The 22,924-nt window shown below is 31.3% G+C and overlaps 1 protein-coding gene across 5 annotated transcripts; it reads left to right on the top strand.

The window, feature by feature from the left end:
- The first annotated feature begins 2,837 nt into the window (after positions 1 to 2,837).
- LOC106078801 (armadillo repeat-containing protein 2-like) lies at positions 2,838 to 22,814 on the top strand. Of its 5 annotated transcripts, none has more exons than XM_056033629.1 (21): positions 2,838 to 2,879; positions 6,055 to 6,290; positions 8,639 to 8,852; positions 9,398 to 9,470; positions 10,615 to 10,783; positions 11,241 to 11,393; positions 11,572 to 11,655; positions 11,886 to 12,061; positions 12,799 to 12,901; positions 13,906 to 14,078; positions 14,715 to 14,765; positions 14,878 to 15,023; positions 15,269 to 15,368; positions 15,531 to 15,671; positions 15,831 to 15,926; positions 16,096 to 16,192; positions 16,435 to 16,557; positions 17,474 to 17,587; positions 17,727 to 17,859; positions 18,026 to 18,186; positions 18,408 to 20,700. In XM_056033629.1, the coding sequence occupies exons 3-21, from the start codon at positions 8,653 to 8,655 to the stop codon at positions 18,572 to 18,574; spliced, it is 2,460 nt and encodes an 819-aa protein (XP_055889604.1). In that variant the 5' UTR covers positions 2,838 to 2,879; positions 6,055 to 6,290; positions 8,639 to 8,652; the 3' UTR covers positions 18,575 to 20,700. The 5 variants fall into 5 exon arrangements, with proteins under 5 accessions (XP_055889604.1, XP_055889605.1, XP_013095282.2 ...); XM_056033630.1 differs by lacking the exon at positions 2,838 to 2,879 and adding an exon at positions 4,781 to 4,803; XM_013239828.2 differs by lacking the exon at positions 2,838 to 2,879 and adding an exon at positions 4,788 to 4,803 and having other exon boundaries at positions 6,044 to 6,290.
- Positions 22,815 to 22,924: the final 110 nt, after the last annotated feature.

The following is a 22,924-nucleotide window of genomic DNA, read 5'->3' as shown; positions in this document are numbered from 1 at the left end:
AGGTAAACGTAACAATCTATATCGTCCTAGAGGTGTTTTTAATGTTGTGAGAAAAGAGGATCTTCTTACAAGCTTTATCTGTATGAACCTTGACTTGGCATCGTGTAGGCCTACTGAGAATATTTTCGAACCTGGAATGTTAGTGTTCTTCAATAGTTTTTATCGGGTGGTGTTCCCGTCTGATTGCTTTATTGAGATCTTTTGGATCAATACATATTCTCACTTTGTCATTCCTGAACGAGACGACCATGGAGCTAACCCATTCAGTAGGTTCGTGTACTGGAGTAATAAATCCATCAGCTTGCATTTCTTTAAGTTTTTTGTTCAACTTTCTGGTATGCATGGATGGATAACTCCTTTAGCATTTTACTCTAACTGAATCTTGTACTCTCCTGGCAGTGTTCCAGTTATTTTCAGCATTTCAGGAAATTCTCTTAGTAACTCGTTTTCTGCCTTGGATTCTAAACATTCTATGCTGTTTGTCCGTTGTAGAAGTCCTAAGCATTTTGCTGTATCACCACTCAAAATGTTCTCTTGACTAAAGTCTATAACCAGTGTCAATGCGGAAATTTAATGCCTTACCATGCACGACTAGTTTTACATTCCACTTGTCTTCAATGACATTGACGTTCTCATTTTAACCCTTTTTATACTGGCTATTTGCAGTACTAATGGGTACAATATTTTCGTCACTAAGGCTGTCATCTTCCACCAGATTGACGTTGTGTCTTTTTCAGCATATTTAAAACCAGTGTTTCCTCTTTTTGCAGAAATTACATATGGTTCCTATTGCTGGAAATTTTTCCTTTTAGTGGTACTGCCGTATTTACTACATAATTTATCTGAGTTGTCTTTAACATTAGGCTTCTGCTATTGTGTGACCTGTCTCTTGATTGCTAGAAATGTTTGTGTCCCTTAAGACTAAACATTTTCACTTGGCTTTGCGACATCTCTTATTGTTGTCCAATTTCTATAGCTTTACTAAGGGTCAACTTCTGTCTCTGATCAAGTAGTCTCACTTGTACCTTAATATAAATTTTCGTTTATGACTCCGCTAATGATCAAATCAATAAACATAGGCCTATCACTTGGTTTCTCATACTCACAGTCCATAATGAGAAGCTTTAAAATTAGGTCTTTAACAAAATTATCAAAACTTTCTCCTTCTTCCTGCTTTCTCTGATGTGCTCTAAATCTAGACACTCTTTTATTTTGTCTTGGCCTTATTAAGTTATGTAGTCTTCTATTTTCTTTAATAGCAATTGCGGATCTCCCTCTTCACTATCATTAATATTTATAGTTTTGTAAACTTCACGGCCCCTGTTGACCTATCCGCATTCCCAGTCATCCGGCATTTTGTTTACTATATGCACCAGCTAACGGTCCTTTGAAACAAAAGCTCACCTGCTGTTGAAATCTTAAAAACTCTTGATATAGATCGATCTTTGCATTCCAAATTCAAGATTGGTTGCTCAAAATAAAAAGAAGTCATAATTAGATTAACGAAAAACCTTTATCTGGACAGCATTTTAAGTTTTACTCTGACACCATGAAATAATAATAAACCTGGTTTAGGTCTCGCGGAAGCATTCTTGAAAAACATCGGAATTTATGTTTGCAGAACTGTGGAAGGCAAGCATATGATGTGGGAAATTACATTTCTATTGTTGCAACGTCACTCTTAGGCTATGCATTAAATTAATCTATTGTTTGGCACTTTAAAGCAACAATGGAAGATCTTGAAAATTCGTGAAAAAAATGTGACAATAAAGTATATTTACTTAAAATACCTCAACTCAACTCATAACTTCAAGAAAAAAGACCACGCGACACAGCTGTGTAGCCTACTAGAATACCAAATGAAGCTGAGAGGACAAGATTATCTGGGAAGCCATTAAAAGACTAGCAAGAGACTCAGGGTAGTGCCATTTTTTTTTATACTGATGCTCTATGTTCCTAGAAGAGCACAAAGAACAGATATTAATTACGATGAATCCTAACTGTACACAGTTTCGTAAATTAGCCTACTCTCAATATCCCATAGGATTGGAACGTGACCTCTATGTCGAAGGCGCCGATTGGGACCTCGTCTGCCAAGACCGGCCTTAGGCTATATAATAGGCATAGGAAAACTATAATAGGTAACCACCTTTAAATAGGGTCTCCAATTACCCAAATAAGGGCGGCCCTGCGTCTGCTATATATCTTGCATGTTGACATTCACTTTTTGGGGGAGAGCACAGTTCAATTGCTGCCACATCTTATTCAACTTATTGTTGCAATTAATGCTATCTCCAGTAGCTTAGTAGGCCTACATTTTCAATATACGCTCCGGTACGGCGTACCGGCACCTTTTTCAATTTGGGGAAATAAATTATTACTTTTCTTGTATTTTAACGTTATTATTAATTTATCTGTAGCTTAAAGTTAGGCATTCCGTCAATGAGTACCGGCACTTTTTTTTTTTTTTTTTACAAAAAAAAAGCACTATATAAAACAGAAAAAAAATATGCGTCCCCGACTTCTTACCAAATGAATCTTTCTTATTTAGATTTACATCTTAATCTATATAATGTAGATCTATACAGATCCAGCTACCATGTCAGTTTGTTATTATAAAGACTCGAATTTACATCTAGACCTATCTAAAACTATGATTGACCGCGTGAGGGATGGAGTTTACTAAGATCGTTGCAAAGTACGGCCTACAGGGTAACTAGCCGGCACCTTCGACATAGGGGTCACGGAGGTCACGAACTAGCCCGCATAAAAAAATAAATAAATAGGAAAATAAGTCTACGCATGCGCTAAGTAAACATCCGCTTGTATCTACATCTATCTGGCATTTCGTCCTAGATAATTATTTTTTTCTTTAGTTTGTGTGTTTACATTAAGACCTAATCTACATTATTTGAAATAGATCTAGACTCTAGATCGAAATTCCCCTTTATCGATGGATGTAAATAAAAAAAAGAGCATTAAATCTACTCCACACGTTCCCTATTATTAACATTTAGATATACGTAATACGATATAGTATATAGAATATATTTTATATATAGACTCTAGATAGGTACTTCGATAAAAATTTCAAAATGATCACAATGCAACGAAACCTATGTAGTTAGATAGAGCTTGAGAAATGCTTTCCAATGATACCAATTTTATATTGCTGAGTTAATTGTGAGGGAAGTTATTAAATTTTTAGTGGCCAAAAATTAGCCTTCTTTAGCCTTTGTAAATAAAAAAAAAATCTGTGACCGAAACAACTGACAGTTGAACTTAAATTAACTGTATTATAAAAAGTCTTAAAGATATGGGGTTGAAACTTCACACTCTTTTACATTAACCAGTATTCTGTTAAAATAAATTTAAAAAATAAGACCAAGCAATAAAATCTTTGAAAAACAGTTAATTAATATATAAAAAAGCCTTCGACAAAAAATAAAAATATATGTGATTTTGTCATCATATGAGCCCAAAAATCACAAATAAAAATAATCAGAGATCTGTATTGTGTTTTATTTTGTTTAATTATAATTCTACTGTATTTAAATAGCTATTTATATGCATCAGATAGATAATTCTTATAAATTATAAATGAAAATAGCACTGCGCAGAAAAATATTTCCTAAAATTTAATGACTATAAGTTTCATAAACTTCATAAAAAAACAGTTTTAACCTTTTTGTAGAGCACTGGCAATTAATCATTTTAAAATGCCTTAATTTAAATGCTTTAAAAATTAGATTGTAAATGAAAAATTTCTTGCTTCGGACAATAAAATAAAAAAGAAACCTTGCAATTTTATAGAAGTTATTAAAAGATTTTTTACTTGAATTTTTGTGCAATAATAGCTCATCATTTTAAAAATATAATGTACTCATTTATTAACTATTAATTTACATGTATATTAATAGAAAAAAACAACACACAGAAAAAAATAATAATTATTAGTTCGCTGAGCTAAAAATATGAAAAAAAAAAATTGTAATAGTTAATATTATTTTTTAAAGTAATTAAACTTTTACTTTAAAATTTGCAGATTACAAAGTCATTATAATAAAGACACATTCCCTCTCCATAATCTAGCATTCAAACACTATAAAAGTTAATTTAAATGAAAAATTCCTATGTGTGCTTCTAAAAATAGCTCGTGATAGACAGAAATTGACCATTTCCAGTAAATCACAGTGTTGGTTGTTACTAAAAATAGATTTTAACCATCAACTTTGAAAATTAATATCTAAAGAGTGCGCCAAGCTACAAAGTTCAAACTTAGCACACATATATATATTAACATGCTAAATTCAATAGAATTAGTGAGATTGTTGTAACCATAAACACTTTTATTTTATTTAAAAAAGAAAATTTTACCCTTCTTTGTCTTTGTTAATTTTAATATCAAATATCTTTAAAGTGCGCCAAGAGAATTTAATGAAATTTGAAATATACACATTTCATAATATGATAAATTATTGTAGCAAACAGCATTGTTGTAACTTTTATAGGAAAAAATGTCAACTTTCACATAAACTTTTGTTAAGAAAAATTTAACAGATTGGCTTCAAAAGCAAATAAAAATGATCTCTGATATCTTATGTTTACAAAAAGTAATCATAATTAGTCCTCAAATCAAATACAATATGCTAAAACTTTGATGGAAATGACCACCCCTAAAAAAAGGGTAAAATGTGCTGACACACTTTTCAGCCATTTTTTGGGAGAAAAAAAAAATGGATCTAGGTCAGTTTATCGAAGTACCTACTCTAGAGACGGTAGATTGGTAGATCTACTTTCTAGGTAATCTTTAGTATGAAATTTAGTATTTACTTTAGATAACCATAAATGATAATCATGCATGGTATAACTATAAAAAAAACATAATGAATGATAATGCCAAAAAATGAAAATCACAGTGAAATGGTATGTCATTGTGACTGTCACTATGTGAAGTATGTGACAGTCAGTGAGTCACTGAAACTCTAGTCTAGTTACTAGATTTAGTTACTCAAGTTCAGTACTTGAGTACTAGAATTTACTAGGTCTAGATAATATATATCTAGATCTAAATAGATCTATTCACTCAGGGAGAGACAGTAGTCTGAGACTCTGTGTAGTTGTACTCTACTTCTCTAGTGACACTCTTACTCTAACTCTACTCTAGTCTAACTGCTAGATCTGGTAGTGCTAGTCAACTTCTATTGATTCTTAATACTAATAGTCAAATACTAACTAGCATAAACTAGTCTAGATATAAGACTATATTATACTAATTATAGTAGATCTATATAATATATATTTATAAGACCAATTATTTGTGAATTATAAATAAATAAGACATTATTATTAATAATAATTAATAAGTTTAATAAGAGTAGATTTAGAATCTCAATCAATCTGCAAAATTGTCAAAATCTAGATTATTTTAATAATAAATAATCTAGATATAGAATATATATATATATAGATCAATATAGAATCTAATACTAGATCTAGATAAAAAGTAAATTCATAACAATATAACAAACATTCTAGACTCTTTCTTGTAGTATTGTATTCAAGTTACAAATACTAGAGTTACTAGAGAAATTATATAGAGTAACATAGTGACATCATTATAGTATAGTCACCCATTGCCCATTATCTCATACATATCATAACTTGTACTAGAAATTTAGATTCTAATAGAGAATCAGACTGAGTATTAGTAGTGTTAGACATATAGTGAATCATGAATGTCATTCATTCAGAATGGTGACAGATCAGATACTCTCCTCAGTGATAGTATGAGTTTTAACTTAATTTAAATAGATCTACATTTAGTATGTAAAGTATGTAATAATGATCTTCTACATTTATAATTCATAATTATATTATTATAGATCTAGTCTAGAGTACAAAATCTAGTCATAATTCTTGTAGATAATCTAACTCTTAAATCTAGAAGTAGAGAGATAAGAATGACTAGAATTGATTGACTATATCAATTTCTAGACTATGTATTAGAATTGTATAGATCTTGACTTTTATTACTAAATAGTTTTATTATAGATCTGATTATGACTAGTCTTGACTAGTCTACACTAAGTGACTAAGACTACCTAGGTCTAGGAGTCCAAGCAAGAATAATTTAAGCAATGAGTATGATGTGTATCATTCATTGGCCTATGGAAATCATTCATTGAGTGTAAATCAACATTGAGGTGACTGTTTCTTTGAGTAGTTTGAGTCTCAACTCTTTATTCTTCTGATCTTAATTGGACAGTCACAGTTATCCTAACATAATAGTAAGTTAAATTTAGATCTAGACATAGATAATTATCAATAAATATAATGATAATCAGTTACAAAATCAAGCAATATTTCAATTTAACACATTATATGTCTTCTAGAGTTGTATATATATATTATTTCTTAGTTCTAGTACTAGTTAAGTCTATATCATATTTAAATTATTCTAGATCAATCTTTGGGTGGCAAAGTCTGAAGCCTCTTTCCACCTGGTGTTCACTGCTCTGAAAAAAAAAGTGAAGTTCTTCTTTCAGACCTTGCGATCAATGGGGCAGATGATGTAAATGTCATCTGTTTCTGTGGCCCATGGTTAACAAGGGTGTTATGTGGCCAACACAAAGACGAACCGCCTTTACTTTCCCCAACTTTAGTCAGGTACCCATTTGAGCTGGGTGGATTCAGAGGCGCCCAAAGATCCTGAAATTCAAAATCCTAGTTAGTCTTTACCAGGATTCAAAACCGGGACCCTCGGTTTGGTAGCCAAGTGCTTTACCACTAATTCATCGCGCCTCCTCACTGCTCTGAGATCCTCCATAAAAGTGTGACACCCAGTTATACGAGGACGTCCTTGTTTGCGCTTTCCTTGTATTGGGCTCCATGTTATCGAAACTCTTGGTATGCATAATTCATTTAGTTGGAGAACATGTCCTGTAAATCTCATGCAATGCAAGGATTTCCTTGTTCGAGAGCCGATCTCTATTACTGACTTCTAAAATCCATCTTAAACATCTTTGTTGAGTCACTTTTAGTCTTTTCACTTTTTTTGGTAGATGACTTCCATGTCTCGTATGCATATATGTTGCTGTTGGGATGACAATTGTGTCAAGTAGGTGTATTTTTGTTTCAAGTCCAATGGCTTGACTTGTCCAATTAGGTTGCAGCCTTTAAAAAATGCTCCCTGCCTTTCCTATTCAGCACCCTACATCATTGTTTGTTATGATGCTGCCAAGGTATGTGAACTTGTTCAACTCTTCAAGCTCTGACTCACTAAATCCTTTGCTTTGTATCCAACTCGCACAATTTTAGTCTTATCCAAGTTTATGCAGAGGCCAATTTTGGGTGCCTCTCTATCAAAGCTCTCTGTCATTTCTTGTATGCGTTTATTTGTAGACCTGAGTAGTGCAACGTCATCTGCTAAGTCCAAGTCTGTCTTTCGGTTTTGTTCACGCCATGGAATACAAAAGGCAGTCTGATTCATTGCTCTCCTCATTATTTAAAGTCTATGAAACTGTTCGTTAACTGTAGTTGGTATTCAAAACTTTGTTTTATATTTCATAGAACACTGCAAACATTTCTTTAGACCATCAGTTTCAGGCCTAGAGAATAAAAGGATTCTCCAAAGGCCCCATTTGAATGCCACATTGCCGTTTCCCACACTACATTTAATGTGGTATTATGTCCTCTAAATAAAAGGAAATATCAGTTTGGTTTTATTCACTGTATCATTTATTTGATCCCTTGTAAATGTTGAGAAACAACAAAGCTACAAAATATCATTCCTTGCTCTCTCTTTCTCTCTATTAAAAAAAGAAATAGACTCTAGATCTAGATCTTTTCAAAGCTATTCTGATTTTTAAAAACTCTTTTATTTAGACAGGGAAGTGACATTTCAAATTTTTTAAAAGTTGGAGAAAAAGAAAGTACAGAATGTCCTAATTTTGTGCTTTTTCTATTTATATTTTATATATAGAATGCGATCTTTTGGGGAAATACCAAAAATAAAATGCAAAATAGACAGGTTGCGCTTTTTCGTAAATAGCAGCGTTCATGTTTCGAATCTGTCAAATTTGTGTCTTAGCAAGCACATAATTAACTAGTACAAGGAACCTGTAACAAAATTTCATGTGGATCCATTTGCTAGTTTAAGATCTCTTGATCAATCAGTCAGTCAGTCATCAATCACTCAGTGGTAAGGAATATAATATAGATATTAGAGTACTCAAGATCTGTCATTCATTATATAAGAAAGGCATTTGGTATTTAAAAAAGCACTGTTTTGAGATATTAGAGAGGAGTGCACTATTTCACATGACAATGAAGACCCAGCTGTGACCTACATATTTTGTCACACTTTAGCCACATTTGAAGCAGTTAAAGACCTTTATTCCAGTCTGCACATTTCTTCGTCAGTAGTATTGTATCGGCGCCTTCGTCACGGAGGTCACGATTGTATTCAAGGCTTTCATATACATGTTCCATGGTCTAGGATTATATTCTTCTAAAGTTTAACAAAGAAAGGTGCAGACATGGAAAAAATGACAATAGCTTCGTCTGCTTGACTTAAATTTATATATGTTACAACTGTGTGAATCATAACTTAATTGATGTGTCTTTTTTCTGGTAGTAGATCTTATTGAAATGGATAATAAAAAACCTAAGAAGCCATTTTACGCTCTCCCGGAAAATATTCCCACAAGTGCTCAAATTGTTAATGCTGCTAGATCTTCTCTTAGAACATTTGATACAAAACGTCCCAACACACCTCGGGAAGAACAGAGACACCTTTTTCCCACTTCAACAAATCGAGCACCAGAAACAAGGCCACCTAGTGCCTTTAGGTAAATGAAATATTATATCCTTGACCTTAGTCCCAAAATTCTCTTAAACTTAAACTTTTTAAGTGATTTATATTTTTAATGTAGTCAAAAGTAGATTTAATGTAATCACATAAAATAAACCCAATTTTTAAATATTATAGTTTTTTATTTAAAATAATTCTTAGGAAAAATTTTTCCTAGGCTACATCAGAATTTCTGTTTTGAAACTTTAATTTAAAAACTTATAAAGAAAATAAAATACTGTATTAATTTTACATTTTCATTAGATCTATTTTCGTTTCACTCTGAAGTGAGTCAGGGCCTTTAGATGACGCACAAAAAGTGTCTTAAAAACTTTTCCTATACTTTAGTATTCTACGTTTATATTTCAAAAGTGCCAGTGTACAATTTTCAAAGGTTTTCATTATCAACAGTAGAAGGAAAGCTTTGAGGAAGATAAATTTAACTAACTAATTAATAGTCATTCATGACACTAGAGAATTTCAATCTTGCAAAGATGTAGCAGTGGTATATTAGTTTTTATACAACTACTGTTTTATTTTCAGTTTGACATCTCGTCATTTTGAAGGACCTGATTCTCGGCCTGTCTCTGGTACACGACTGTCACCCCTTGATTATGTTAGTCACACACATTTTTAGTCTCTTGTAACTCATCCACTGCAGAAAGTCTATCCAAAAGACAGTTAGCAGTTCCCAAGAGCTTGGAGCATCTTTCAGGCATTTTAAACTAGTTTTTTTTTTTTATAAAGTTGTCTAGGTTAAACAGGAAGCTAATTCTAATTTTCCTTTTTTTTTTCTGTATAAACTGCTCTTGTATCATTGTTGACTTGCGATTCAAACATGAGCTTTTCAAAAACTTGTATAACATAACTCTGCCTGTGAATCCTAATGCCCATTGGTTGAGCCTCTCTTCTTACTGACTAGCATTGACTTGGGTGTGAACTGGTCTGTCTACTTCTGCCTTGGAGGATCCTGCCTTTGATAGTCTATATTAGTATTAGCCTTTTCATTTCCCTTCAAGTGCCCAGAGATCCATTGTAATGTGACTGTGATAGTAAATTTTGACATTGTATGGATTATCTTATTTAGCTAGATGATATATTTTGCTAGTCAATGCTTGAAGACTGGATTGTGAATCTGTAAAGATTTCTGAACCACTGCAGATAATATTGTGGCATTTTGGAATAAAAAATATACTGATAGTAATAAAGAATAGAGAAAAAGAAAGGCTACTGTAAAGGAAGCAACATGCAATAACTTTCCATTTAGTCTACAATGAGCCCAAGATAAATAGTAACCTAATCATTTATCATCTGTTCTTGATTGATTTTTCAACATTCTTTGATGATGTTGATATATGCATTAGCATAGTTAAAGATCTAGGCATGAAATATAGCATCCTGTTTCAATTATTTTTATGTCACAATATTTTTTTTTTAGACTTTCAGATTCTCCATTCAATCACTTGAAATTTAATACCAATGCTTTTGGGTATTTCTAATATGAATTATATTTTAATGCCGTGTCAGGGAATTACAAATTTTGCAGTGGATGAGGTTACATTATTAATCTAGTTTTAAATTATTTTTTTTTTTTAGTTTTAAAACTCAATAGACATAAAGCTAAATTTAAGGGCACTGGCCAAAGCAGATTGTTTACTAAATCAAATTTTCTTTATATATATTGAATATCTATAGAAAGATTGATCACTGATTGATTCATGTTTTTTTTTTTTAACATACAGATTTTTTTTTTTCTGTAGCACCCAAAACCTATTAGTCCTTTAGATTGTGAGAATATTCTTGTACCACGTCCACCACCAATAGACCTTTCCAAAGCACCTGCTCGAAGAGGGTCTGGTAATCGTTCAAAGTTACCTTCAAGCGGAGAAGGTTCAGAGAGCTCTTTAATTCGCTCTGGTCAAGGAGATGGTGAGTTTGTATGCCTTTATCTAAAAAAAGCAAAACAAATAGTACAATTTGTTTAAAAAAAGAAAAATGTTTTTAAAAGTTACTTTAAATTCAAGCATTTACTTTCTCTTACTACTGGTCAAATAAAAAGGATTAGACATTTATACATTATTTTGTCATTAAAAATATCTACATTTATTATCTATGCATGTCTATTTTAAGGCTGATTTTTTAAAAATGTTTTTGAAAAAAAATTATTATATTATATATTATTACTTCTAACATGTGAACTAACAATTAAAATTTTGACATTGTTGGCTTATCATTAGCATTAGGATTCACAAAATATGTCTATACTGTACATTAATGCCGACAGAAATGCAAATATCCCCTGATGTTTCATAAAATAGTTTTAAAATGTGTTTCTATAAACTTGTAATTCAATTTTTACTTTTCTTTTTTTTTTTCAAAATTCAAGAATTAACTTATTCAGAATCTTCTGGAGAAAAAGCTACTATTGGCAGCAGTGATCTCTCTGAAGATTCTTTTGATGCCAAAACATCCTTACCTTCAGGCAATGCTGGTGATAGCAGAGAAAGCAGTGCTGGGAGCCAGAGATCTCACTGTGATGGTATAGAAATATTTTTTTTTTTAATCATAATTATTGTTTAGTATAATATATTATCTTCTTGATTCCTTTTAATCTTCATATACTTAAATTATTGAGTATAATAATTATTCATAAACTTTTATTATCTAGTATATTAATTTGTATTTCTAATTCTTAAATATTGATTGGTAATGTCTAGGCAATGTGGATGTTCCATCAGAACCAGAAGATGTGTATACTAGAGATGTAGAGCCATTGGTTGTGGAGCTATCATCACTCAAGAGTAAAATCATTATTTAAAATGATTCTAACTTTACAAAAAATTTATAAATATTGACATTTTTTTAGATTTTAAATCTTAGAATCATTAAGTGAATACTATCCAAAATAAAAATTTTCAATAATCAAAAAATAATTTATACTGTTAGAAGAATACTAATTTAAATTTGTATACATTTTTAAAATGTGTAATAAATGACATCTCTCACTGAGTAATACCATTTTCTTTGACAGAGAAAGATTGCAACCGAATCTATGAACTGGCAGGACTGTTATATGATGCGCTTGATAAGCATAACTGTCTAACCAAGCAGTTTGAACATCGAGCTAATCTCCTGAAAACTATTTTTAAACTGCTGGATGTGGAAGAGCCACGAGTTGTGTTGAAATTAGTGAGACTTATATTGGCAGTAGGTATATTTTTATCACTTGCCATTTTCACGTTGGACTTGTGAAGTACTAGGCTGTTCAAATTTGAAATACTGGGAATAGATGATGTGCACATTGGATACCCAACATGTTTTAGGAAAATTAAAGCTGGTTAGGTCTCATTGTAAACTCTTCATATAAACAGAACATGAAATCCTTTTTTATCTAAATCTTAAGTCACTACATGAAACATATATTATTTGTTTAGAAAACATGAAAAGAATCAAACAGTGGAAGAAATAAACTCCCTTTTTGTCATATCCCTTGCGTAAACATTGTTGTATCTTAAACTTGATCAAGATGTGTTTCACATGTTGATCTTCTTTGCAGTGTTGATTGCAAGGATTCATTTAACATTTTTTTTTTCATTATTTGAAACTCAATGAGTGACATAGTGCTGTTTTAGAGTGGTTGAGTAAGCATCCACCTATTCAAATTTTAAAGAGCTGAAATCATACTGTCCAACAGGTTTTTTATTCAGCACTGAGGACTTACTAGTTATTTCTGTTTAATAGGGATTCTTGGTACTAGGTGATGAGCTATTGGCTTGCATGCCCTATAAATGTATTGGTCAAGTACACCTTTTTATCTCAAGTCTTAGTGGACAACGACTGAAAATATTGTATGAGTAGATTTTGTTTTTGTCTTTTTTATGTGCACTCTACTTTGCAACAGATTTCACCTCAATTTGTTTCACTTTTATTTTCTTCTTCATCAGTTTAAAGTGGCTGGGAACAATTTATTGAATGTCTGCAAATTAATTTTTAAAATTGGTCGCAGCGATAAAAATGATATTTATTTTTTGGAAGATAATTTACTAAGTAAGTAATCATGTTTTTATATTTCTAATTTGATGCATCTGTCCTCACTATTAATTTCTTTATTAATAAATTATTATTTTTTTATGCTAGAAATGCTAAGTGGATAGATAGGAGTGTTGAGTGTTAAACATTTTTTTAACTCACTTAGAAATTTTACCCTCTCATTTCCCTGCCAAGTCTTTCCATAAAGATAACTACTTTAATCTGTGATGTAACCAGAAATGATTGTTATATTACATTCCCCCATTGTTTTTTGTTATTTTGTTTAAATCAATGCCATATCCCATTTATTGTGTAAGTCTATAATGTTCTCTGCCAACGATTTTCAAAATCCTCTTGCTCTTGGCTCAAAACAATTGTCAAATCATGTGTGCTCACAACTACATGTAGATTTATGCTTCTGCTTTGATTTTCATAATTAAAGTTTTATTTCAAACTCAATATCTGACTTGTTAAGATTCTCAGATAAGCACGTTTTTCTTAGTTTAAAGATGCAGCACAATCATTTATAGCAGACGCAGTGGCTGAGTGGTTAAGAGCTTGACTTCCGAACCTGGGGTCCTGGGCTAAAATCTTGGTGAAGACTGGGATTTTAAATTTTGTTTTTTTTTTAGGTTGCCCCTGAGGACATCCAACTTTTTTTTTTTGGGGGGGGGGGGGGGGGGGGGAAGTAAAGGTAGTAGGTTGTTGTGCTGACGCATGACACCCTACTCATTAACTGTTGGCCAAAGAAATAGATGACCTTAACATCATCTGCCCTATAGAGATTGCAAGGTCTGAAAGGGGAACTTTAGGGTACTTTACTTTTTTTTTTTATTACTATGTTACCATATAGTGATTTGTATACACAAATGTTGCACATACTTTTCAAGCATAATAGAATTTACTAGGTTAATATTAAATTAGACAACATTTTTATAGATCAATGCACCAATCTGAACATTTTTTTATGGCTTGTGTTTCAAATTTTGTTTTCTAATTTACTGTAAAATTCTATTTTGTAGACTTACTCTTAGAAACTATTCGAGCTACAGATGTGACACATTCCTGGGAAGCTTTGATATATTTGGTTGGAGCTGTCAAGTTTCTTACTGGAAACGCAGATATTTTAAAAAGACTTGCCAAATTGGATTGCATAAAAACATTGGCTCTACTAATGCATTCCATAAATAAAGTAGTAAGTATAGGTTATTTAAAGCTTATTTTATGTATTGCAGTAACTCCTAATCTGAAAAGGATCATATTTTATATTACTTTAAATACATTTAATGTTCATTATTTACGCTGTTTTAAAAAAGATTTTAGCACTCTGGAATATTGAGTTAAGTAGTGAGTTAATAGCAAAAGGATAATTAATTGCAGTTGACTACAATACAAGATATGATGTAATACACATAAAACCATGTGTTAAGTTAATACAATATTGTTAGCCAATTACTGTAAGCTGCAGTAATTTTTTTATTGGAATAAACATCAGAATATCATATATACTTAGTTTCCCATTTAAGCTTTTCCTGGATGCCATTACATACTTGGGGGATCCTAATGCTGAGTACCCCATGTTGGTTCATAATGCTGTATCCAGAGACTGGATGTACAATGATCCTAAGAGTGGGTCCACAAAAAGAAGTTACTACAAGAATCATCCTGTCCAAAGTAGATAACAGAAAAGAGCTATCAGTCTTCACATTCACAGAAGATAGTGATACACACATCTTTTCAATCCTTTCAAGACCAACATTTAAGTTTTGTTTTGGACTGTCAATATATTTTGTATTGATCAACAACAAAAAAAAATGTTTTCTTTTTCTAGAATGGTAACAGTGAGAAACCTGGAGAACACTTTGGACACATACTTGTTCAAGTAAGAGGATTATTGTATTGTTCTCATTCTTTCACATTTAAAGAAAGGCTTAGCCAAATGAACATCCACAACTTTTTTATTTCTTATACTTCATTATTTCACTTCTTGATAGTTGACAGCAGCACTGAGAAATCTAGCAGACACCAGCTCTGGGAGAGATAGATTTCTTACACACAATGTGATTGATGGACTTGTTCTGGTCATGGAAACTTACTCTGGTGATAGTGATCTAATGATGTACATCTCAAGAATACTAAGGTGATCTATTCATTGGTATCGTATGTGTACAACAAGTTTACTCTTACAAAAAGTTTGCATGTTGTGAAAAGGGGGATTCTGTAGTTTTATCTGAAAATGTTCAACACTAATTATCAAATCTTCAAATGAGAAAACATGATAAATGCTCAGTTTTTTTTTCAATGTAATCTAGCAGTCTTGTTTGATTAGTACTGTACTCATTTCTTTTCACTGTTGTAACTGTTAATGTACTTTCTGTTTTGCAGTAAAAGTACTCTTCATACAGACTGCTGTTCAGTATTAGCAAACTTGCCTCAGTTTTATAAGGCTTTTGTCAGTTTATTAAAAAGGCATTTAATGAAAGATGTAAGTTGAATGTCATGTTAAAAAATGTTATGAACTTAATTAATTGTAAAAAATTGTTCACAGCTTTTCTTTGTATTTGTTAGAGTAACTTCTTATTCAATTGTAATATTGGTTATTAGTATTTCTTTATAGGTGATAAACTGCTTATTGAAATGTTCTCAGGATTTAGTTGTCAGGCTTTGTTTTGTTATTGGTAACCTTACCATCAAGAATGATGCAGCCAGGCTCAAACTGTTTCATGAAAGTAATTCTATTGAAACATTACTGCTGATTCTCAAGACATACTTAGAGTTGGACCAACAAGTAAGTGAAGACTGTCTTCTGCTGTTTGTCTGAAGATATTATTTGTTGCTTCTGTTCTATTCTTAATGAATAACAAACATATTTTGGCATTTCTTGCCTTTAAAGAAGTATTTTTTTTTTAAATTATTGTAAGTATTAATTAAGTAACTCTACCATCAGGGAAGGACTAGAGCATATGGTCCAGAGGAAGATTTAAGTGGTAGTGTGGACAAAGGAGAAACTCAAGTCAGCAAAGTGGAAGATGTTCTAATTAAGGTTTTTTTTTATTTGTTTCATTTGCAATACTTCATATTTTATTTTTGTTAATATTTTAATTTAAAAATAATGTCATTTTAGCCAGAAGTAGTCACAATATTTGATGTTTGTAACATGTTTTTATATTTAGATAGAATTGTAATGATTATTACATAATATTACATCCTAGGTAATGAGAGTGATCGCCAATCTGACAATAAATGAAGAAGTTGGCACTGCCATTAGTAAAAATAGTGAATTCATGAAACTGTTGCTGAAAATAATTGGTAAGCTATTCTTTTGTAAGGATAACACAAGTCTAATTTTGTATTGGATGCCAGAGAACCAATTTATTTGTGTTTTTTTAAAACTTGATTTAAGGATTATTCAACACTCACTATGTCACTGTAATTATTATCTTAGGAAGAAATAGGTTTGATTAACATGTATTTTGTATTTTATTTTAAAAAATTTTCACTTGAAACCTAGAATGCATGCTATTCACCAATATATTTTGTGTAACTCTCAGATGAAAAAGACATTATTCACCATGAAGAAGTCATTATTAATGCTGTGGTTGCCATCAACAATTTATCCTACTACATCATTAACAATCAGAGCCAGATTGGACTGCAGCTAAATATAGCTCAGTGTAAGTTGTATGTAGAATGGGCACTTACGTACACATTTTTTTTGGGGTGTTAATAGGAATATACAGACTTTTTAAGCTGAAAAAAAAAGTATTATTAAAACCTATCTTATTAAGACCATGTTTTTGTGTGTAAAATTAAATCCATTGTAATTAATTATGAAGTAGCTAATACTGTTAAGTCACCAGATTTGACTTGACTTATATACTTTGGGCATCCCTTCAGAAAGGAAAATGATTAGGTACTAGCCCAAACGTCCATCAGGATGATAGAGTATAACAGCGGGTGGGGTTCAAACTGGGGACCATCATGACAACAGTGGGAAGTGCATGTCACTTGACCAGGCAGCCATCCTGTTATTAATTACATTCGATTTAAGAAAGTCAGAAGATTAACCCCACCAGCCCTTAAGCCCTGAAACAGACTACCCTATGTCCTGTGGGCCACGCCCGTTTTTTTTTTGTCATCTTTCAAGCTCTAGATCTAATGAAAATCAAAATTTTTTGAATGAATCACTCTCACAGTATCTTTCAATGGAGGTAAAAACATTATTCCTAACAAAATTCTGACTCCTTAAGAGTTATTAAAAGCCTAGACCTACCTATTATGTGCTTGATTCTTGTTTATTACTAATTTTCATGTAAAACCACACCTATTCAACATAAACACATGGGCATTGCCATTTGCAAAGCTAAACATGTAATTAATTATGATTGGTTGGTTATTTTTAGATTCTGACTCATTTCTGTTTATCAAATAGGCAAGGTCCACCAACATAGCGACCTTTTCGGAAATTACCCAAAAAGCAGTCCACTGGTAGTGTTAAGACATGGGTATAGTTTTTTAGTAATGTTCTCACCTGTAGATTTGTACTGTTTTGTCTGTTTTAGAATCTAAATGACATCTACTTTTTTCTAGCACTTTTAAAACTGTTAATGATCAACAATATGGAAGGTATCTTGGAAGCTGCCCGAGTGTTTGGTAATCTGACAAGACATAAACAAGTTAGAGATTATTTATCACAGAATAAAGGTATCTAGCTCTTGTGAAGATCAACATGCATTTCTGTTTGTTTGAATTGATCTCTTTATGTTATCATCTTCTTAAAAATAAACAAACAACAATAAACTCTCTATTGATTCTGCTGAATGTGTTAATGATTGAATTTCAGTGGATGCCATAATGGTGACCTTATTGGACTCAAATAACAGAGAACTAGTTTACATAGCCTGCGGGGTTCTCATCAACTTTATGCTGGATGAAGAAAAACGTCCTATTTTAAAGAAAGAGGGTGGCATAAAGAAGTAAGTTTAGGGTTCATGTGGTAGGGTTTGAACAGCACAAATTTAATATCATTGGAACATCTCACAAACACTTAACACTGATCAATAGTGAATAGATGACATCTTATTTAGTTTGCTTAGTTGTATTTGTTAGCATGTAGATTCTGATATCAAACTTGTGTTTCAGATTACTAGAAGTACTGAGAGACTTTGGCAAAGAAGATTGGCAGCTGAGTGCCTGTGTATGTAAAGTGTTGGTCAATTACAGTTGTAGGATTCATTCCAGTACAAATAGCTTTGGGCAAGAAGAAGCTATTGAACTTTCTGAGCTGCTTACAGAGTATATTGGTAGGGAGATCTACATTTGCATTACAATAACTGGGTTTATGCTTGAGGTTGTACATGCAGACATCATTGAATAATGGGGCATACATTAAAAGGGATAAAAAAAAAAAAGCATTAACTTGGGAACGTAATCTTTATTTCAAACAATGTTATTTAGTATTTAATGTAGTTTGATCTAATCTGTAACAAGTTTACTTTGACCTTTTTTTGTTCACTTGTTTTAGATAAAGACATGGCCTTGGGTGAATCTCTGGCCAATGTTGATGATGATGAGATGAAGGAATACATTGAAGATGTTTGGCATGAAGAGTTTTATTCAATTGGCTCACAACTTCTCAAGAGGATTGTGTCCCATTTGTCTCCCCTGGAACCCTTGGAGGCACCATCTTGACCTTCCTTACTGCTGAACAAAGCCTGTTTTAAACGCTGCCTGTTCATTTCAACATGCAAGATTCTTTAATTACTATAAAGACCATTTTGTAATTAAGTCTAGAGCCGTAGTAGCAATAGGAGTTTCAAAAAGCTCTTTACAATCATCCATTTATTTATTTAATAGCCAAAACTTTGATAATCAGCCAAAGATAATATTAGAACAAAAATCTTCATAGCTATATCAAACATTTTTTTTACATTTACATTAATATAAAAAATATAAATATAAAAAAAATTATACATCATCATTTATAGAAACAAAATAATGAGTTTTATCAATGTATGATCTATAAATTGAGAAAGGTCTCAAAAACTGTTAATGGAAAACTCCTGCCTAAAGTTTCTATTGATCTTTAGTTTTGAGATGCTTTAAAAAGTCTAGATACCTTTAGATTGGTTATTTCATTCTTTTAATTCTGATATTAATAACATGACATGTACATTTGATTAATAAAATGTAATGCTCTTTAATTGACATTTTTGACAACAGTGCTATTTAGCTATCAAATGTCATCATTTTTAGTTCCTAATGCAGTCTTTTGAAATAATATTCTATCTAAAGCCTCGGAATTCAAACCTATATGAGAAATGAAACTGTTTTTCTATTTATTAACTAATTGACTTTACTTCTTTGACTTGGTGAGATTAGTCTGTTGCAGGTCTGTAGCCAGGTATGGTAGGAGCACTGTTCATGTAGATTTAGTATCTTTTCTTCTCCTATAGAGCTTAATCTCGAGTATCCATTCAGGGCTGGTTGATTATCTTTGCATCATTATTATTTTTTAATTAGGTCATTCAGTTTATAAATGTGTCATGAGTTCACCTTTTGTATCAATGTTATTTTTGTGATCTTGTAGACTGTTTAATTTTATAAATCTTATGTCACTATTGGTTATCTTCTAATGAAATTGAAACTATTGACATAGTTTTACAAAGCTTATATCAACTCTCTGTCTGGTAAAAAAGTTGTGTATGTTATTTCTCCCACACCCAATCTCATCAATTTCACACAATTATTTCTTATACCTGACAAAAGGAGAATCAATTTAAAAATAATCAATTAATTTCAATAACTATTGGTAATTAATTATTTTGTTTGGTATCTAACAAGGGAAAGAAATCGTACATGACAGATGTGGTGGTATAAGTGGAATTAGTCTCTTTGAAGCCTATAGCCCTGAGTGAAGAAGTTAGTTTTCTTTAATGCATTCAAAAAGTGATCTCTGTAAAATTCACACAGATCCCCCCTCCTCTTTCCCAACTGGTCCAGTCAAGTGATAGGATCATAGTGTAATGAAAAAGCTAAAAGCACAGATTTATTATCGTTAGTTTAGATCTATTACAAATTTAATCACATGACTGATCCAAACTAATTGATACAATTACACTTAATATGAGTTTTGTCTTTTTTTTTCTAAAGTATTTTTGATGTTTACTTTCAATGAGTTGTCCTTCCCAGTCTCTTCCCCCCCTCCCTTACTTTTAAAAGACCTACAAATACAAAAAACAAAACAAAAAAGTTATTTAGGTGCTTTGTTTATAATTTACTGTTGACCCTAACACTTAAGCTTAGCTTTTAACCTAAGTCTGACTACACTAAATTTCATGTAACGAATCCCAATATTGATTTGAAAGCAAAACTATTGGGAAATTTAGAGATGAAAACTAACTCTACTACTAACACTTATACCTTCAATCATCTTCAATGCTACCCATAAAACTCTAGTTCCCTATGACTAACCCTAATATGAAACATGTCTTGATCTCTTAGCATAACTTCAATTATTAGCACCTAAGTATCAAATCACAGCTACTAAATCACACCTATTAAAAAAATGAAAATGTTTCATGAGAAAACCCAGGTAATAACACTATTGGAAAACTTATTTCACCATATCAGTATTTTGTGTTTTCTGCTAAATATCTTTTGTTTAAAAAAAAAAAAAAAGATGTATTGACAATATATATATATTATTTCTCAATGCAAGTCAACTTGTAATTACTTGATATATGTGAAGAAAAAGACTTTTTATAATCTTCCAGCCTTTCATCTTTTTATTTTTAATTGTAATTTTTATAAGTGTATCATTGTTAATTCTTTGACATTATGTTCCTGTTGTGTGGAATGCTAATTATAACTTTAAGTGATTAACAGTCATAACCATTTTGTATTTTTTTTATGCTCTTTATATTATTGAATATTCAGGACAAATATTTGTGTAGAAAATCATTTTACTTTTATTTCTATGATGTTATTTTACTAGGAAGTACATTTCTTTGAATGTAGCTCTACATGGAAACAAAGAAACAAAAGTAAAAATATTGTAACTTTGTCATTTTCTCTGAGATCTGATCTATGTAGCTACATATGTAATTTCTACTGCATGGTGGATCTGTAATATAATTATTATGTGTTTTTTTTTTGAGGTATATTTTTGAAATATTCTGAACCTGGGACATCCAAGTGTCACTCATCAGATGCTTAGTGCATAACAAAATCTTTGAGTAGCAGCAGTGACTAACTCAACATTGTATACTCATTTAGTGCTTCTACCATGGCCTTGCTTGAGGCAAACTATAATTAATCAGAAACAAACTAAATAGTTCATTACATTGGAATCCATTAAACACTTCTGTTGCACTAAACATCTTAAATTTAATGTACACAAATTTGGTTGAGAAATCCTAAATTATTTGTATTTCTTGCAACTAAGTATTAAGTCCCATTGAATATCAATTTGAATTAATTGTGAACTTGGGCTGCTTTGAATTGTTTTCTAAATGTGTTTCTAGTTTATATAATTTTATCCATGAACACATTCTTCTGTTTTGTGTGAGCCCAAACAAAGCTAGTTTTCTATTTACATTTTTATTTAGAGGAAAAAAAGTGGTGATGACTTAATTTATTGCCAATAACATAGATCTGAGGCTGTGTTATATTGGTCCATATTGTGCAATCTCTCCGTCCATTTATAGTTTTAAACATTTATTTTGATGGCAGAGAATATTGACTTAATGATGATTTATAGTTTTTATTTGTTTTTTTTATACTAGGTCTCTGGTCATTACTGTTTTGTTGTGGTCACTATACAAAGTTTGCAGCATTTTGAGCTGAAGTATTTGATCTGTGCTGCTCTATTTGAAACCGTTTTATCTTCATGTTTCTATTGCAATGCACATGTATATAATGTTTATAATTCACTTACATTTGCAACAAATCAGATTTTTGTGGCTGGATGTTTTCGAATATCATTGACATTGTGATATAAATACACTTACTTCTTCCGTCCCTGTTATAACATAATTTCATTGATGCAAGGCACACAATTATATCTATTTATTGAAACATTCTATCTTGAGCATTTTTATTTTTGTAACTAGGACCTTATTTTAAATGATCCATAGCCCAATATATTCTTTCAGGGTTTTCCATATCCTCTCAATGGGGAGGGGTACAGGGCTGACTTATGCTAAAAAAAATAGTAGCTAATTGTAACTTCTTAGTGAAATGCTGTATTTCAATAGTGTATCTTAAAAACCAATAGCTTGATATAAACTATGATAAACAGAGTGTAGAAACATTAATATGGATTAATAATAACCAAAAAGTCAAGCTTCAGTTTAAGAACAGGCTTAATGAAGTTTTTCATAGGACAAAAGTTTACACATTACTTTTCAGACAAGATAAATTAAGTCCTTTTTTTTTTTTTGCATGGCAGCATTTACCTATGTCCTTTTTCTGTCAAAGTAGTGTCATAACAATGAGGCAGGCTAATAGAAACAAACTTCATTGATTTCTATATACATTTAACAGTTCAGAGCATTTTTAGGCCAGAACAGGAGAAAGCATTTAGTTAGAAGTCTCAAATGTTATCAATGTCAACAAGAATCATTTCATTCCTTTTTATTAAGTCCTAATATCTAATGTACTTGTATATTAAAACCAGTTGTTTAATGTATCAACAATATAAAGCTGTGATTTTATAAATGTGTGTGTGTGTGCTCTAATGGTAATGAAATAAATCTAAAACATTCATCTCTTCTTGTCCCTATCACTTGATGTTACAAATAATCAAACTGAATACATTCCTATGTTCTCTTATTTGATGTTAGAATTGACTTGTTCCTTTTATAGTATATAGCCTTTTTTTTTTCATTTACCTTCATTTTATTGTTAAAATAAAATGTTTGCAAACATTTTTTTTTCTTGATTTTAATGTTTAGTGTGAAGCTTGATTTCATTTTGATTTACCAATTACATCAGTTTATGGAAACTGATCATGAAAAATTTTATTAGCGTAAAATAGTT

Source organism: Biomphalaria glabrata, chromosome 6 (genome assembly GCF_947242115.1).
Source record: "Biomphalaria glabrata chromosome 6, xgBioGlab47.1, whole genome shotgun sequence".
NCBI lineage: Eukaryota > Metazoa > Mollusca > Gastropoda > Planorbidae > Biomphalaria > Biomphalaria glabrata.
Note: the sequence above shows the minus strand (reverse complement) of the source record. Positions and strands in the feature narration are given on the sequence as shown.